This window comes from Sorex araneus, chromosome 2 (genome assembly GCF_027595985.1).
Source record: "Sorex araneus isolate mSorAra2 chromosome 2, mSorAra2.pri, whole genome shotgun sequence".
In the NCBI taxonomy this organism is placed as follows: Eukaryota; Metazoa; Chordata; class Mammalia; order Eulipotyphla; family Soricidae; genus Sorex; species Sorex araneus.
This window is the reverse complement of record NC_073303.1, coordinates 277,323,946-277,341,556: the sequence shown is the minus strand read 5'-3', so window position 1 is coordinate 277,341,556 and position 17,611 is coordinate 277,323,946. Positions and strand designations below refer to the sequence as shown.

Genomic DNA, 17,611 nt, shown 5'->3' with positions numbered 1-17,611 from the left:
AGTGTTTGGGTCTCTTGAGACGGGGGCTGCTTGGGCTACACCTGGCGGGGCTGCAGGGGGATCATGTGGTGATGGGGGTTGAACTGGGGGCCTCTAGCATGCCAGCATGTGTGCCCGCCCGTTAGGCATCAGGGCACACAAAAACGTTTCCTAATTCTCAGATAGGATGTAAGTTATGGAGCACTGCTCATTTGTGATTTATTTAGTTTCCACACCCAGCTATGCTCAGGGCTTCCTCCTGGTTCTGTGCTCAGGGATCACTCACGGTAGTAGGCTTACCACGGATGCCAGGGGTCAAACTAGGGATCACCACAGATGCCAGGGATGAAACTAGGGTTGACTATATGCAAGGCAAGTGCCTGAAGACCTGTACGATCTCTCCAGCTCCTTTGATTACTTTGATATTTGAATATGCAGTTGTTCCCAATGTTCAACTATTTGTCGAAAAGTTTTCCTTTTCCCACTGAGTTACTTTAGTACCATTGATGAAATCACTTGTCCGAATGTTCTGTTGCCTCCATCTCTTTCTCCTTTTATTTTATTTTATTTTTTTTTGCTTTTTGGGTCACACCCGGGGGTTACTCCTGACTCTGTACTCAGTTATTACTCTTGGCAGTCCTGGGGGACTATATGGGTTTCGACCTCCAGCATCAAACCCAGGTTGGCCACGTGCAAAGCAAACACCCTACCCACTGTGCTCTTGCTCCAGCCCCTCCATACCTCTATTGACCATCATACCAGCTCATCACTCTCTTGAGAACTGTACTTTTTAAAGTTGTGGTCAGGTTCTTTTTTCAACCTTACCTGGGTTGGTCTCGGTCCTTTGCCATTCCCACCCAGATTTTAGAATCAATTAAATTTGGAAAGCCTAAGTTTTGCGTCTGTCCATCACATTTGAGGAGCACAGACCTCTTAACGATGCTGAGTCTTGGGCTGGAGCAATAGCACAGCAGGTAGGGTGTTTGCCTTGCACGCGGCAGACCCGGGTTCGATTTCCAGCATCCCATAGGGTCCCCCGAGCACCACCAGGAGTAATTCCTGAGATGCAGAGCCAGGAGTAACCCCTGAGCATTGCTGGGTGTGACCCAAAAAGCAAAAAACAAAAACAAAAAAAATCCTGAATCTTCCAGTCCACAAACACAGCTCTTTCCATGGGTGTCTCTCCCTTTCTTTTATTCTCTCATGAATTAGCATTGTACTTGTGGGCCTTTTACATATCTTATCAGATTACTAATCACCTCTATTACAAGTGATTCTTAAATTTCAGGGATTTTTTTTTTTTGCTAATTCCAAGAACTACAAGACAATTATGTATATTAATCTGCAGCCTGCAATCTCAAAAAACTCATTAGTTTTGGTGACTATTTTGTAAACTCTTGGGTCTTCTGCATTGATGGTTGTGTCTGCAAGCAGATAGTTTTATTTCAATCTGCTGGCTTTTCTTTTTCTTGCCTTATTTCACTGACTAAAGACACTATTTGTTTTATTCTTTATGTAAAAGAGCATGTTTCAGGCTTTTGCTTTATGGGGTCATCTCTGGACTTACATAAATTTCCTTTATCATGTTGAAGATGTGTCTTTTTATAACTAGCTTGCTGAGAATATTTATCAGGAATGATGAGGAATTTTGTCTAATGTTTTTTTCCGTGTCTCCTGAGATAAGAATATGATTTGTTAATGTGTTGCACTGATTGCTTTTTCTCATGTGAATCCAACATTGTCTCCCAGGTAAGCTCCACTTGATGACATCCACCCATTTGTGTGGTGGTTGGCTTTGATTTGCTAAAATGCTCTTTGAATTTTTGTGTCAGTACTTTTGAGCAATATTGCTCTGAGTTTCTTTGTGATGCTGAGTAATATTGGCCTCTCAGGAGAAGTCAAGAAGTATGCCTCCTATTCAATTTTCTAAAAGTGTGTGCACAAAATTGTATTTTTTTTTTCTTCCTTAAATGTCTGGGAGGACTCATGGGGCATCTGAGTCTGGAGTTTTCTCCGTGGGAAGGTTTCTAAACTGCATGTTCAGTTTCTTTCTATCGGGCCATTTAGGCCGCCAACTTCTTGGCTAAGCCGAGGCAGATTGTCTTTCCAAACTTTCTTCAGCTCGTCAGAATGACTGGCATAGTTGTTTGTGATTCTTTGAATGCCTTATGAATTTACCCACTCCTTTGTCTCTCTAGAGCAAATGTCTCTGACTTCTCCCTCTCTCCTTCGGATGTGGTTGTTATTGCGGTGACTAGCACTGTGCTTGTGCAGAGCTTGCGGTCAGTCACACACTTGGTCGTGACACACCCCTTCACAGGGTTGGCACACTGGAGTTACAAAGCTGTTCATGACTGGGTTTCAGTTATACAATGACCCAGCACTGATCCCTCCACCAGTGGACATTTCCCACCACCATCTCCCAACACTGCACCCCCCACCCCAGCCTCCCTCTATGGCAGGCACTTTTCTTCTTTCTCTCTCTCTCCTTTTCCTTATGGTTTGCTGTACAGGTACTAAGAGGTCATCATGTTTGTCAGGGAATTCAGTATTTTTATTGAGATGGTAAGGCTGGAGTAGTTTTTTAACTGGTGGCAGCTTTGGGGTGTGAACGTGACTGCCGAGGCTTCCGGAAGTACAGGGAGGTGGGGGAGGTAGCCCATCCTGACCCCGAGAAAACCTGGAGATTTCAGCCACAAAACCCACATGCCTGAATTTTCAGCAAATTCTATCTCCATGAGTTCCGTCCTGAGACGGTGGAGTCAGTCTCAGAGTATGGCAGTGCTTTTGAATTGTGGAAGCAAGCAGTAGCCAGGGGCTCTGCTTGCATGGGCACCATGCTTACCTGGCCCCCTTCAATTTACCCCCGGTCTGGTTCAGCCTTTTGCGGGTCTGAGAGTAACTGGCTGTTGATCTCTTTTGAGATTTATTTATGGGTCTCTGAAAAGAGCAGGTTTTTGAGTCCCGTGATTTTTCCCACTTGGTTTCCTGGAATTCTTTTTTGTAATAGCTTCTGCTAACCTGTTCTGGATTTCATTTGGTCTTTAAAGGAACAAACAAGGGGCTGGAGCGATAGCACAGCAGGTAGGGTGTTTGCCTCGCACGAGGCCAACCTGGGTTCAATTCCCAGCATCCCACATGGTCCCCCGAGCACTGCCAGGAATAATTACTGAGTGCAGAGCCAGAAGTAAACCCTGTGCATCGCTGAGGGTGATCCAAAAAGCAAAAAAGCAAAACAAAAAAACCTTGTGAAATTGAAGGTGATGTCATGGATCTGCACGTTTCTTCTAACGTTTTGTTTGTTTGTTTGTTTGTTTTTTGTTATGTACAGTGATACTTGGGGCTACTCTGGGGCTCAGTGGTTGCTCCCAACAGAGTTTGGGGGACCATGTAGTGCTGGGGATCAAACCTGGACCTCCCATATGCAAGTACTCACCCTGTGAGGTCTCTCCATGGCACTACGTGTCCTTTTTTTTAAGGTCTTCGTCTGGCATGATAACTTCCCCCTACCCTCTCTCTTAGCCGCATTCCACACATTTTTAACATCTTGACTTTTTGTTTTCATTCCGTTCAGAGTGCTTTCTAATTTTCTTTCTGATTTCTTGTTTGACCCCTTAGCTACTTAGAAGCATATGATTTAGTGTTCAAATGCTTAGGAATTTTCTAGAGATGTTTCTGTCACTTTCCCCCCTATTTATGTCAGAGAACAAAGAGTATATGAATTCTTTAAAACTTTTCCTTTTCCTGGTTTGCCTGATGGCCCAGAAGATGGTCTGTCTGGATAACGCCTTGTGGGCCCATAAAGAGCAAGTGTGCCCCCCTTACTCCTGGGAGCCTGTGAATGTCTGTGACACCACCCTGGGGGATGGTGCTGTTCAAATCTCCGGTATCCTTCTTTTTCTGTGCATTTTCCTGTATCCTTAATTTTCTGTGAGAGAGGAGTATTAGATTTCGGGTATAATTAGGCAGATTTATTTTCAAATGAGATTTGAAGTGCGTGCGTGCTGGGGGCGGATGCAGTGTGCTCTGCTGACTTGGCCCTTCGTTGGTGTTGAGTGGCGCTCTTGGCCCAACCCCTCTCGGCCCAACCCCTCTCTACCTCAGAACCCTCTGCAGGCGTGAGGCTGCAGGTGCACAGGTGCCCTCCCTGCCTCTAGCCCTGACCTCCCAGGAATCCCTGTCCTCAGGGGCCTGATGTCCAGTGTCTTGAAGACCATGGTCTATTTTCAGTTGTTTCAGGGAAGAAAGTAAATCCAGTCCTTGTTACCACATCGCAGCCAGAAGCAAGTTGTCACTTTTGAAAACATGCAGTATCATGTATGTAAAAACACTGTATTGCACATTTCAAAGGGAGTGAATATGATGGAAATATATATATATATATATATATATATATATATATATATATATATTGGCAGAGAGTCTCTTGCCCGCACGCCTGGCTGTCTTCCCCGGGGCCCCTCAGAGGGGATGGGCTCCAGCTTCCCTCCCCACCCTGAGCAGAGCTCCCGGTGGCCAAAGACCAGCGGAACCTAGCTACAGCCATGCTGGAGGCCCCTCTCCACACGTTCGGCAGGCCTCATGCATGAATGTACCGGCAGAGGAACCCAGGTGTGTGTGATCCCATCAACGGCCAACATCCAGAGAGACTTAAAAGCAAGCTCTCAGAAGCAGGAGGCCGCTTTGCGATATCTTTAGCCTACTTCTCCCTCTAGGAGAAATTGGCAATCTTCTGAGAGTTTCCTGCCCACATGGGACAGCCTTGCAAGCTTCCCATGGTGTATTCATATGCAAAATCCAGTAACAAGCTGGATCTCATTCCCCTGACCCTGAAGAGCCCCTAGTGCAACATCGTTAGAAGGGCCAAGTCGAGGTAGACTTCTAAGATCTCAGGGAAAGGACGAAATGAGATGTTACTGAGCCCGCCTGAGAAATCGGTGATTAACAGGATATTGTGATTGTTGTTGTGTGAATATGATGGGATTAGCATTATATGTTTGGGTCAGAGCAATAACACAGCAGGCAGGGCAATGGCCTTGCACGCAGCTGACCCAAGTTCAATCCCCGGTTCCCAATCCCCTCCTAGAGTAATCCCTGAGCACAGAGCCAGGAATGAGCCCTGAGCACTTTCAGGTGTGGTCCCTAAACAAAACAAACACAACAAAAATAATAATACCACTTTCTAAAGCACCATCCTTGGGGGTCTATCTAAAGTCCTGGCAGTTGGACCAGTTTATTCCACCAAGTGCCAGACCCATTCCCATCTTGAGGGCTTTCTAGAACCTTCTTCTTGTAGAATCCCATTGCTCCTTCATGTTAGTGCCTGCTCCAGTGTCAGCTGACCCGCCTCTTGTTTTTCCTTCTGCCTTTCACAGTTGTGCATACACTCATATTTGTTCAATATACTTATTTGCTCGTGTTTTGGCTACTCCGCACCAGAATACAAGTCTACGAGCACAGGGACTTTATTTTGTGCCCTGCTGTGCCCTTGGCATCCTGCACGCTGCTTGAGCTCATAGCAGGTCCTCAGGACATGTTTGAGGGCTGAATGAGGCCTGGACACGCTCAGTGACAAGTCCCAGGTATCATCTGTGTTTTCTTTGTTTTTTAATTACATGACATTGGGGGAGGCCATCCTTGGAGGTGCTCGGGGATTGAACCCCTGCCAAGTTCAGCGTCAGACCTCGAGGCCTCTGGACTAACAAGCAGCCCCCACACATCACCCCCCCTCCCTTCTGCCCTGGCCATGACTGGTGCCTGCGGGGCAGACGTTGGCCCGCCCTCTGCCCACTTACAGCTCGGGCAGGTGGTTCTGAGCTTTCCCTGCCCTCAGCTGCCAGCCCAACCTCTGCCCACCCAGCTTCTGGAATCTTCCTTCAATCTCCCATCAGTCAGAGAAGCGCAGCGGGCGCCTCGCCCCCAGGCGCCCCTTCCCTCCATGGGGGTCCATGGGCCCCCTCCCCCCCCCCCTGCTCTTCGGCCCCTCCCTCGCCTGTGCAGAGGGCAGGAGGTCGGCTCCTCTGCAGCTTCGCAAGCTGGGACGTTTCCACCCTGGCTGCCGCCCAAGCCTCAGACACAAGTGCTGTTGTCCTCTCAGCAAGGCCCGGGCCTGGCTCCCCCCCAGACCCCAACACTTGAATCCACATTCTTCCCGGGGCGGGGAAAGGGAGGAGGACACGGGCGGGCAGCCCCGGGAAAAGGACCCTTTGTGGAGCGTTCTGCGAGGGGCCAGAGGCGTAGCTGTCGGGACCCTGCGCCCAGCTCTCTGCGGACCGGCTTTGGGGCGGGCACTTCCTGGGGTCCCCCACGGAGAGGGAGGTTCAAGCAGAGCAGGCCGGTGCCCCCTTCTCCTGTGGCAGGAACTCTGGAGGGGCTTCTCCTCTGGGAGGGAAAGTGGCCTCTGGCCCGGGGTGACCGCCAGGCTCTGCCCAACCCTCCCCCCAGTTTGGACTTCTATTGAGATTTCTTCTCTCTTTGCTTCTGTTTCAGTTTTCTTTCTCTAGTCTGATGATTCCGATGCTTCGTTAAGGGGCCTGGGGATGGCTCGGTGGCTGAGCACCTGCCTGTCCCCCCAGTGCCGCCCCTCGTGCCCAGTGTCACCCACCAGCACTGCTCTTTGGGGTCCCCAGCACCCCTATACGATTGTGGTCTTTGGTGCACCGCCACCAAGCATCCGGCCCTACCCATTGTACTGAGAGCGAAGGAAAGGGAAGGAGGGAAACAAATGGGCAGTTAATTTCTCGTTTCATTTTCTGAAGTGCAGTAAAACTCGAATTTTCTTTTATCTACCACTTTGGCCTTACACCAGAGGTTTTATCACTGTTCCTGGTCAGCGAGAGGTAGATGCTTTTAATTCCTGTTTGCTTTTCTCCTTCAGCAGAAAGGAATAGGGCTCTTACCTTTTATTTTTAAAAAAATAGTTTCTTTTAGATTCATGTTTCTGCCCATTTCTGTTGTTGCACGAAAGGTGAGCATTCTGCTTTCTGCAGCGGGCTGACGTCCTTGGGGGCAGGATTTCAACAGGAGGCACATTCACGCCACATGTGGCCCCAAACCTAAAAGCAAACAATGTCCAAACAAACTCGTGTGCGGGTCTTGCCTGCCAGCTCTTGTGTCTTGGAAAACGCGACCTCACGGTGCAGGGCAAATCTATTCTCTGTCTCTTAGATCTGGCTGCTTGATTTAGGGACATTTGCAATTTAATTTTCGTGACTTAGTGACACATCCTTGCCACTTGTCCTATCTCTGAGACCAAGTCTTCCATAAAGATGATGGGATTTGTCAAGTCCTACAATTCAAACAATTCAAAATATTTTTTTCCCTCCATCTACATTTATTCATTCATTTATTTATTTTTTGGCTTGCTCTGGGCCACACCGAGTGGTGCCCTCTGTGCTCAGGGATCACTCCTGGCGGTGCTTTCGGGGCAATATTGAGTTCTGGGGATGGAACCCGCGAGGCAGACGCCCTCCCCGCTGTGATGTCGTGCTGGCCTCACCATCTGCACATCCAGGCCACATTCTCGGATGTTTTTGCTGCCTGGCTTTGGCGGGCCCTGAAACCAGTCCACACAGAGCGGCTGGTTCCTCCCGTTTCACACTTTCACTTTATTTCTGTCTCGCGGCGCCAATCTTTGTCGTCCCTCCGTGGCACATCCTCCCCCTCTGCCCGTGTCCTCTGTCCTCCCCCCGGCTTCCGTGGTACGTGTCTGCTCACAGAGGTGCCACCCAGGCCCCCTGTGGTCCAGCCGTGGCTTCTCACCTCAGGTCTTCTTTAGAAACGTTCCTATTTTGGCCTCGTTTATTTTTGTCCTCCGTTTGGATCACTCCCGTTTCCTCTGTTCTGTTTTCCTTTCCCTTTGGGGATTTTGCATCTGATTTTTAACCAGCGCCAGTGCTGGCGCAATGCGGGTTTGGCTGGCAGCGCTGGAGGGAGCCCGGGGCTGACACAGCCCAGCCGGGCCCTCGCCTACGGGGCACTGAGCCCTGAATTCCCCTTGGCGGGGCCTGGAACCTGGTTCTGTGGCTTCAAGCACTCGCCTGGTACGCATGGCACTGAGAGCTCAGACCCTGAGAGCGCCGGAAGGAGAAACCGAGACCCGCCGGTGCCGCTCTGTGCCCTGTACCCTCTGTGCTCAGGGATCACACTTTGCTCTCTGCTCTTCGCCTGCAATTCTTTTTTTTTTCTTTTTTGGGTCACACCCAGTGATGCTCAGGGGATACTCCTGGCTTTGCACTCAGGAACCACTCCTGACAGTGCTTGGGGGACCATATGGGATGCCGGGGATTGAACCCAGGTCGGCCGCGTGCAAGGCAAACGCCTACCGGCCCCTCTTCGCCTGCAATTCTGCTCACCTGCAATTCTGCTCAGCCCCCTCGGGTCAGGGCCGCGTCTCACCTGGGAGTGACCCTGGGCGAATTCTCTGGGCGTGCAGGGGGTCCAGTTCCTCGGACCCTCGCTGTCTGAGATGCCAGTTTTTCCTTCTCAGAGGACCCGGGTAGATGTTCCACCCCCTACTGAAGCTCCCCCATCAGCTCCGTTTCCAGTGATGCTGTTTGGAGACGTCCAGCTTAGCTTTGTTGTCAGTGCTGTGGCCGCGCTGTGCCCCCGGAACCCGCGAGGCCCCTCCCTACCTTATTCCCTTTCTGCCATCACACTCCAGGCCTCCCCGCGCTGGCCTCCCCCAGATGGCGGCCGTTTTTCATGGACGGCGCTTCTGATCTGTCCCGAAAACCCAGACGCTCCCCACTCTGAGACTGAGAGTTCCGTCTCACGTGGCCATTTGGCCTCTCGTTGCATCCAGATGAAGTGATTCTGGAAGGTTCGGCGCCCAAGGGAGGACTCGGGGCCCTGCCCCTCGTGTCCTGGTGAGCCGAGGCCCGCAGGGCTGTGCAGGAGGGTCTGAGCTGTGGAGTCAGGGCTGCAGGGGCCTGCCTGAGGGGACACAGAGTCGGGGGCCGGAAGTCCTCCCCCTGGTGGCTCCATCCTCCCGCTCCAGCTCCCGGTCCTCCTCTCTCCTGGTTCTGACCCACCTCTGCCAGCACCTCGCGCTGTTCCTCACCTCAGCCTGTGTCACCACCACGCGTCAGGCCCCGCACAGTCCTTGTCTTCAGGCTGTTCCTGTCACCCTCACGTCCCCCGTCTCCCTCCCCGAAGCCAGGCTCCTGTCTCAGAAAGTGCCCTCAGTGCGGCCGCCGCTCACACCCTCGGCCCAGCCCTTCTGGCCTCGCCTGCATTCCTCACTCCTCTGCTTGCCGTCTGGGTTTCCCCGCAGCCAAGGCCAACTTCACTCTGTGTCGGGAATCTGGTCCTTCAGTTCCCCGTGTTACTGTTGCAGTGTGTGTGTGTGTGTGTGTGTGTGTGTGTGTGTGTGTGTGTGTTGGGGGGGCGGGGGGAGCGAGCCCAAGGCCTGACACACCTGCCCTGCCACAGCCACGTCCCCAGTCCCAGAGTCGATGATTTCAGTGGCCTCCAGGTCTTACTGCCTCTTGCTTAGACGAAGAGAGACCCCCACAGTGTGGCAGGGCCCCGGGAGCGGCTTCTTGTCAACCCGCAGTGTCGCCTGGTCACCCCGGCCCAGGCCCCTCCTCTCTGCCCTCAGGCCCCGGTCACTCCAGCCCAGGGCCTCATCTCTACCCTTTGCTCCCTCATTCACCCCAGTCCAGGCCTCTGCCTCTCTGCCCTCGGTCCATGAGGAGACCAGGCTCACCACAGACCTTTCTGGAAGCTTCTCCACGTCAGGCCTGAGCACGGTCATGCCAAGTCTCCCTGGGCACCCCGTTTTCAGGAGACTGGCACCTGCCTTCAGGGGATGACTGAGGCCTCCAGCCGCTCACGCCCGGGAGAGATCCCGTGTCTCACGGATGGGAGCTGACCGTCCAGCTGGGGTCCCCCGGAAGGGACAGCAAGGGGGGCAGCTGAAAGGGCGGGGCGGGCCATGGGGCTCCGCCAACAGAGTCCTGAGTCAACTCATCAATCTGGGGGGGCTGTGGGGAGGGGAGAGGGATCTCGAGGAGGAGGGAGAGGAAGGGAGGAGCCTGAGGAGGACTCTGGGGGCCGTCTCTGTGTGCCCCCTTTTCAGGAAACTTGCATAGAGGGCTGAAGGGATGAGCTTGGTGGGGTCACACTCAGCAATGAGCTGCCAGCTCAGCCCCGGGGCCCTGACCTGTAACCTCCGACCCCTCCCCACGTGTGACTTGAACGTGTGGGCTGGAGGGGGGGCTCGGGGACTTGCGGGACACTGAGGGGGTCAGGCTGCGCTTCAGATGGAGACCCCTGCCGGGGCCTCCCAGGTGTGGGGTGGCCTCTGACGCCAGCAGGGGGGCAGTGAGGGTGGGTGGATGGGGAAGGCCCTGAGCCTCTGCTCCCAGCACCCCATAACCTGCCTTGCTCCCCAGGGCTCCTCCTCCCGCCAGTCACCCGGAGTCTGTGCTCAGACACCGCGAGCCCTCCTTCCCGGCAGCGCGGGGGCTGGACACAGGGGACTCCTGTGTCCAGGGGGCCATCTCAGGGCTGCTGGCCAGTGTTAAAGCCGGGGGACCCCAGATGAGTCAGCCCCCCGGGGGTCCCTAGTGGCACAGCACGGGGGCGAGGGTGCCTGCCCGGGGTGACGGCCGCATGGCTCCCCACAGTCCTGGACACGGCGGGCCAGGAGGAGTTCAGCGCCATGCGGGAGCAGTACATGCGCACGGGCGACGGCTTCCTCATCGTCTTCTCCGTCACCGACAAGGCCAGCTTCGAGCACGTGGACCGCTTCCACCAGCTCATCCTGCGCGTCAAGGACAGGTGAGGCGGCACTGCAGGCTGGCTGTGCGTCTGTCTGCCTGTCCCTGGGCACCCACCCCAACCCCGCGCTGGCCAGGCCAACACAGTGACCTCCTGGCTCCTCGGCATCATTGTTCCCTAAGGTGCCACTCTGGAGCCCCCGCTCCGGAGCCCGCTGTCACCTCAGGCCCTGAGGAAAAGCTGCCTGTGCATTACCGGACTCAGAGTAGTGAGTAACCCAGAGACTGAGGAGGCGAAGGGGCCTTTGGGCCAGGAGGGGCTGGAAGAAGCCGCGTGCACATATAAGGGACTTTACAGAGAGCGGCGACTTCCAAGCCGCTCTCAGGGCAGCGGGCCAGGAGAGGCGCCAATCGGCCCCAGTAAAGGGATACACAAGGGTAGGGCCCCCCCCCCCACACACACAAACTTACACACTAACACACACACTCACATACTCACACAGACTAACACACACACTCTCATGCACTCTCACACATTCAGACACACACTCACACACACTCTCATACATGCACACATATGCACACACACACTAACACTCATGCACACACTCATACACACTCATACACACTAACACACACTAACACACTCATGCACTCAAACACACTTACGTACTCACGCATATACACACTCACACACATACACATGCACACATACTTAAACACACACATTTACACAATCACACTCACACACTCATGCACACATTCACACATACTCACATACACACATTCACACATACTTACACTTACACACACACTCACACATATTTACAGTCACACAAACATTCATGTTCATATCTTCGCCCCTGCCAGAGCTCAGGAGAGCGTGTGAGCCGCGCCCTGCCTCCAAGGCCCTCAAGGAGAGAACAAAAGCCACCCGAGGTGGGGACCGTTGGCCCCCCTTGCAGAGCACAGAGGGAAAGGGGGACCGTCCCGTGCGCCCGCTGCAGGGTATTCCTGCACGACCCCATCTGCCGGCCTCTTGGGAGACTGCCCGTCCTGCTGTGCCCACACAGGGGGGCGTCTGGGGGCTTGCGGCCCCTCCTGGAGTCAAGCTGGGGCTGTCAGGGGCGGGGGAGATGGGGGAAGCAGGCCTGGGTGCCAGTGTCCAGCCCAGGACCCTCAGCCCCCTCGCAGCCACGCCCAGCAGAGCTCGGGCTTCCTCCTCGCTCGGTGCTCAGGGTTCACTCCTGGTGGGGCCCAGGGGACCCGGTGGGCACGGGCAAGGCCAGCCCCCTCTACCCGCCCTACTGGGGCCCGCCCCCTCTCTCCCTCCCAGGCAGGAGTGTCTCGGGCTGGGGGAGGGGGGCCGGGCGGGCCGTGCGCAGGCGCCCAGGAGCCGCTGCCCTCTCTCCCCAGGGAGTCCTTCCCCATGATCCTCGTGGCCAACAAGGTGGATCTGATGCACCTGAGGAAGATCACGAGGGAGCAAGGGAAGGAGATGGCGACCAAACACAGTGTAGGTCCCGCGTGTCCGCGCGCGTGTGCACGTGCCCTGCGTGTGCACGTGCCTTGCGTAGCCACGTTCATTTGCATGCGTGCACATGTCTGTGTGTACGTGTGTTTGCATGAGTGGGGGTGGGGGGGCCCCGGGGTGTTACCGAGAGGGGCAGCAAATAGCCCCAATCTGCAAATGAAGGAGCTGCAATGGGGGCAGAAGTGGCCTCCCCTCAGGCGATGGTGCTCCCATCCCCAGGCAGTGCTCCCACAGCCGAGGAGGAGGGGGCGCTGGTCTCTCTCTCTGTCTTTCCAGAGGTCTCTGCGCCTCCCAGCCCAGCAGCCGCTGTCTCTGTCGCGGCATCCTAGCGGTTTTGTTACTTTTTGTTTCTGGTTTGGGGGCTGTGGCAGGGCCAGAGGACCGTGTGGCTGTGGGGACGCCCCAAGGCTCCCACATACCTCCTTCAGGCCACCTCCCTCGGCCCCCCATCCTCATGTTGCTCCTGCCTGGGGGGGAGTGGTTGGCTGACCCCAGCATTTAGGGCAGGGATGTCCCCACTACCCCCCTCCCCCCGCTCCGGCCACCTGCATCTTGTTGCTGCTAAAACCTGGGCACCCCGGTGACAGGTACCCAGGTGTGTTCCCGCAGCAGAGACGGGCGGGCCCCGGGGAGACCGGATGGTTCCCGTGCTTGGGAGTGGCCTGGGGACGCAGCGGCTGGCACGGCCCCCAGGACCCCCACCCCCATTCTGGCTCTCACTGGTTGGGGCCCCAAGGCTATCACTCCCACTCTGGGTGTCCCAAGACATGCCCAGCACCGAGGGGTCCCCTTGCTGCTATGGAGCTGGTCAGGCCTGAGGGCCTGCTTGTAGGTGGAGGGGACAGGCAAAAGTCCCCCCCCTCTCCCGCAGAGACTCACTCACAGGGTGGGGTCGGGATGGAGGGACAGGCCGCCCACCTCACAGAGCTCACAGAGCAGCCCCCAGGGAAGGCCCTGGAGCCCCAGCGGTGAGTGGCATCTCCCCCTCACGGTGGCCTGAGGGGGCACACGGTAATGGTTCCCTGGCTCCCCTGAGACCCCAGGGGCAGCCTTTCTTCTGCCTCCCTGCTCTGCTCGCCTCTTCCAGTCGCCCCCCTGCGGTGATTTTGGAGTCTGGAGTAGGCCACAGAGCATGGAAGTTCCGGGGCTGGAGCAGCAGGCAGCAGGGAGGGCACCCGCCTGGCACGCAGCCGACCCAGGTTCAATCCCTGGCATCCCTTAGGGTCCCCAGAACACTGCCCGGAGTAAGCCCTGAGCATCGCTGGTTGTGCCCCAACCTCTCCCCCCCAGCTCCCTTCCCCCTGCAAAGAGGAAAAAAAACGGGGAGAGACTTTGTTTGAGGGCCACACCCAGCAGTGCTCATGGCTTACTCCTGGCTCTGTGCTCAGGGATCACTACCAGCAGCCCTGAGGGATATATGGGATGCCGGGGATTGAACCCAAGTTGGCCACGTGCAAAGCAAGCACCATCTCCACGATATCATCACTCCGACCGTGGAGAAAAGGCTGGATTTAGATGCTGATGTTGTTGGACAGGTGCAAATCTTAGTTCTTCAAGCTTATAAAAAGACCATTTTTCGTATATATAAAGTCCCCTCTGTAGTGGCTAGTAGGTGTCTCCGTGAGCACTGAACGAGGAGGAGAAACTGGAAAGGGGTCAGCAGAACCTCCCAGCTAGAGGAGCAGGAAGACACACAGGGGGCTGGCTCTGGGGGGCTGGCAGGCACCCCTGGGGGTTCTCACCCCCCCCACCCAGCCACGCCCTGCCTTGCAGATTCCCTACATCGAGACCAGTGCCAAGGACCCGCCTCTGAATGTGGACAAAGCCTTCCACGACCTGGTCCGGGTCATCAGGTGAGTGCCTCGGCCTCCCCGGGGACCCGCTCCCCACCCGAGTCCTGGCCGAGGGAATCCGGGCTCGTCCTCTGGCTTCTCCGTCCGCTTCCCCCGCCACCCACCCCAGCTGCTCCGGCCTGGGGCTCCCTTGAGGGTGGGATTCGGACACAGGAGGAGCTGTGAGGCTGCGTGAGGGTCTCCGTGCCCGGGCGGCTGGGCTTTTGCCCGCAGCCTGGGCAACGGGGCTGGCGCGGATGCCCCGTCGCTCACTGGACTGTCTCTGTCTCCAAAGGCAACAGATTCCGGAAAAGAGCCAGAAGAAGAAGAAGAAAGCCAAGTGGCGGGGCGACCGAGCCACCGGCACCCACAAACTGCAGTGCGTGATTTTGTGACAGGCCCGAGGCCGGGCCGCAGGGACCGGGAACTGGCCGGGCCTCAGGAACCCGCGGCGGCCGGACCGCGCCGAGAACCTGGGGCCGGAAGGGGGAGCAGCGGGGGTGCGCGGGGCCTGGCTCGCCCTCGGGGCCTCCCCACCTCTCACGAGAGACAAGGAGGTGGGGGGTAAACCGAGGCGGCACCCAGGCCCTCCCTGTCTCGGGGGGGGGGGGCGCGGGCGGTCACATTTCTGAACCGCGGGGCCCCGTGCGGGTCGTGTTCACCCTCACACAAACAAGCCATGAACCACACACCCCCCTCCCCGCCACCCCCCTTCCCCAGCTTGGGTGTCTTTTATAGATTTTTAAATTATTTTAGTGATTATTATTTTATTAAAGGGACCTAGGCCCACTGCCTGGTGAGATTCCGAGTCTCTAGCAAGTCCACTATGATGGCTTGTCTGGAGTGCTGCGGCTCCTTCTGACTCAGTTTCCCCAGCCGTGCCCAGAGCCAGTTCAATGCAAAAAGTGGGGTGACCAAGAGCCCAGAAGTGAGTGGGACCTACCTGTGTGTGGCAGGACGGGTCGGGGGGAGGGAGGTTGCACACCCCACTCCCCGGTGAGTCGGGAGGGAGAGGCGTTACTCAGTGAGCGTGCTCCAGGTGCGGACGCCACCTTCAAGGCCCAGATTTGTATTTCGTTGCAAGGAAGTGCCCTCCTGAGGCGTTCCCAGAGACGGGCAAGGGTGGGCGGGGGTGGGCTTCCCCGTGGGCCGCGCTGGTTCCCCGGCGCGCGGGGGGCTGCGAGGAGTGCCCGTCTCTCCATGTCCCGCCACCGTAGCCCGGGCCAGGGGTTGGCAGTGTCTTCAACAGCGGGACCCGGTCCCCTCTGCCCCCTCAGGCGCCGGCCCAGGCTCAGAGAGGTGACGGCTCGGGCACGGGCCTCGTGGACCTCAGCGGGGCCCCTCGCCATGGAGGCCGGGGACAGGGGCTCGCCATGTGGTACTCCTGGGGGCTGGGAGCTTCCCGTCAGAGTCGGGGTGCAGTGACCCCAGAGTGAGGCGTCATGGCTGAGGACCTGACTTCCCACTGGCAGCCAGGCTAGGACATTCCTCGCAGGTGGCCTGGGCACTGTTTGGAGAAGGAACCCCAGGGACGGGATGGGAGAGTCCAGCCCAGCCTGGCAGGCATGTGTGTGTGTGTGTCTGTGTGTGTGTGTGTGTGTGTGTGTGTGTCCGTCCCTGAGAGCTAAGAACATTCCAGGTCAGGCACTTGAGAGCCGCCTGAGAGCCCCTCCTGTTAATGAGCATTTTAAACACCATCAAGATCAGGCTCATTTCTGCCCTCAGGCACCCCTGAGGCGCCTGGAGCGCAGCAGACCTGGGAACAAAGGGGAGGAGGGGAAAGGAACGGGGAAGACGGAGCAGGGAAAGGAGAGGAGGAGGGGAAAAGGAATGGGGAGGATGGAGCAGGGAAAGGAGAGGAGGAGGGGAAAGGAACGGGGAGGACGGAGCAGGGAAAGGAGAGGAAGAGGGGAAGGGGACGGGGAGGACGGCGCAGGGAAAGGAGAGGAGGAAGGGAAGGGGATGGGGAGGACGGAGCAGGGAAAGGAGAGGAGGGGAGCTAGGCAGATGGGAGGAGGGAGACAGGCGGGTGTTGCAGGGAGGACTGGTGGGGAGGACGAGGAATTGCAATCAGCCCTGCAGCCTGTGCCGGCCCGCCCAGCACCACAGCCCTGCCCGCCTCGCCCCTGCAGCCCCCGTGGCAGGAAGCAGGAGGGTGTGTTGGCAGTTGACCTCGGGGCCCAGGGGCAGCGTCCTCTCTCCACCCCACAGAGCAGCGCCGCGGGCCACCCAGCCCCTCTCCTGCCGCCCTGCACTCAGCCCGCATGAAGCCCCTGGGGGTGTCCCGCAGCTTGTCAGTGGCCAGCCCTGGACTCCAGGGCCCGCTGGCCACAGAGGTGAGCTAAGCTGTCCTTCCTAAAGGGTCACCTCCGTGGTACAGAGACCCGTGCCCAGACCCTCACGGGTCAGAGTTGCCTGCACGGGGGCGGGGGGGGGGGGCGGTAATCCCAAGGCCACGTCTTTGCTGTGCACCCCCATGGGGTCGGGCCGGGGGACCAGCTGGCCACACTGCTGCATGACCAAGGGTCCCACTGGGACACGAGACCCTGGCGACTGCCTGGAGCACCCTCGGCACCCCCTGGAGCATGCGCTTCCTGAACTCCCCCTCCCGCAGCCCCCTGCCACCGTGCGCAGGGGTGCCACGCCACCATACAGATCCTGGTGCCCCCCTACCCCCCAAGGCTGACAAACCTGCCATGGTCTGCCCCACCGCGCCCCGGCCTGGGCCACGCCAAGCTCTTGCCCTGCCCCGTGCCGTGAGTCTTGCTGCAAATATCCCAACCTGTGAGTGTCCTGCCTGGGTCGTGTCTCCGTGTGGCCCTTGTGTGGCCCGTGTCACAATAACACATGGCAGCTCTAACCAGCGGCCCCTCGGGCAGGCCAGGCCGAACCCGGAGCCAGTGGCTCGCCAGTCGTGCACGGGAGGAGAAACTGCATGTCGGGGTCCCTGAGGAGGCGCGAGGCCTGGACTCCCGCGCGGCCCCCGCCCCGGGTGGGGCTCCCCGCTCCTCTCACGCCCGTGGACAGCTGGCTGCCCGTGGCCATGAAGCCGGCAGGCTGGAGCCTTTCCTGTACCTTTTTTCTGAAGTCTTTGTGGATCTCAGTCATTAATAAAGAAAAGAAGACGCTCGCGGGTGCCGTTTCCCTGTTTCAAAACGTTCCTCGAGCCTTGGGCTGGAGCGATAGCACAGCGGGGAGGGCATTTGCTTTGCACGCGGCCGACCCGGGTTCGATTCCCAGCATCCCATAGGGTCCCTCGAGCACCGCCAGGCGTAATTCCTGAGTGTGCAGAGCCAGGAGTAACCCCTGTGCATCACCGTGTGTGACCCAAAAAGCCAAACAAAAAATACAAAAAAACCCAAACCATTCCCCGAGCCTTGTTGCAAATGTCCCTCCTGGGTCACCTCCTCCTGTTTGACAGGGCGCAGCTGACGGAAAGGGGCCCTGTGGGTCCCGAGGGCGTCCCCCTGCTGCGCCAGGTTTGAAGGCAGCACAATGAGTGTCACCAATGACCCCAACCAGCTCTTGATGCTGTGAGCCCC

At 57.0% G+C, this 17,611-nt stretch overlaps 1 protein-coding gene across 1 annotated transcript in view; it reads left to right on the top strand.

The window, feature by feature from the left end:
* MRAS (muscle RAS oncogene homolog) overlaps positions 1–17,199 on the top strand; it is a 33,712-nt gene extending 16,513 nt beyond the window's left edge. The window contains exons 3-6 of the mRNA XM_055125743.1: positions 10,611–10,764; positions 12,120–12,219; positions 14,011–14,090; positions 14,365–17,199. Of these exons, the coding sequence (XP_054981718.1) occupies positions 10,611–10,764; positions 12,120–12,219; positions 14,011–14,090; positions 14,365–14,464 (434 nt within the window). The 3' untranslated portion in view covers positions 14,465–17,199. The remainder of the gene's footprint in view (positions 1–10,610; positions 10,765–12,119; positions 12,220–14,010; positions 14,091–14,364) is intronic.
* The last annotated feature ends 412 nt before the right edge of the window (positions 17,200–17,611 follow it).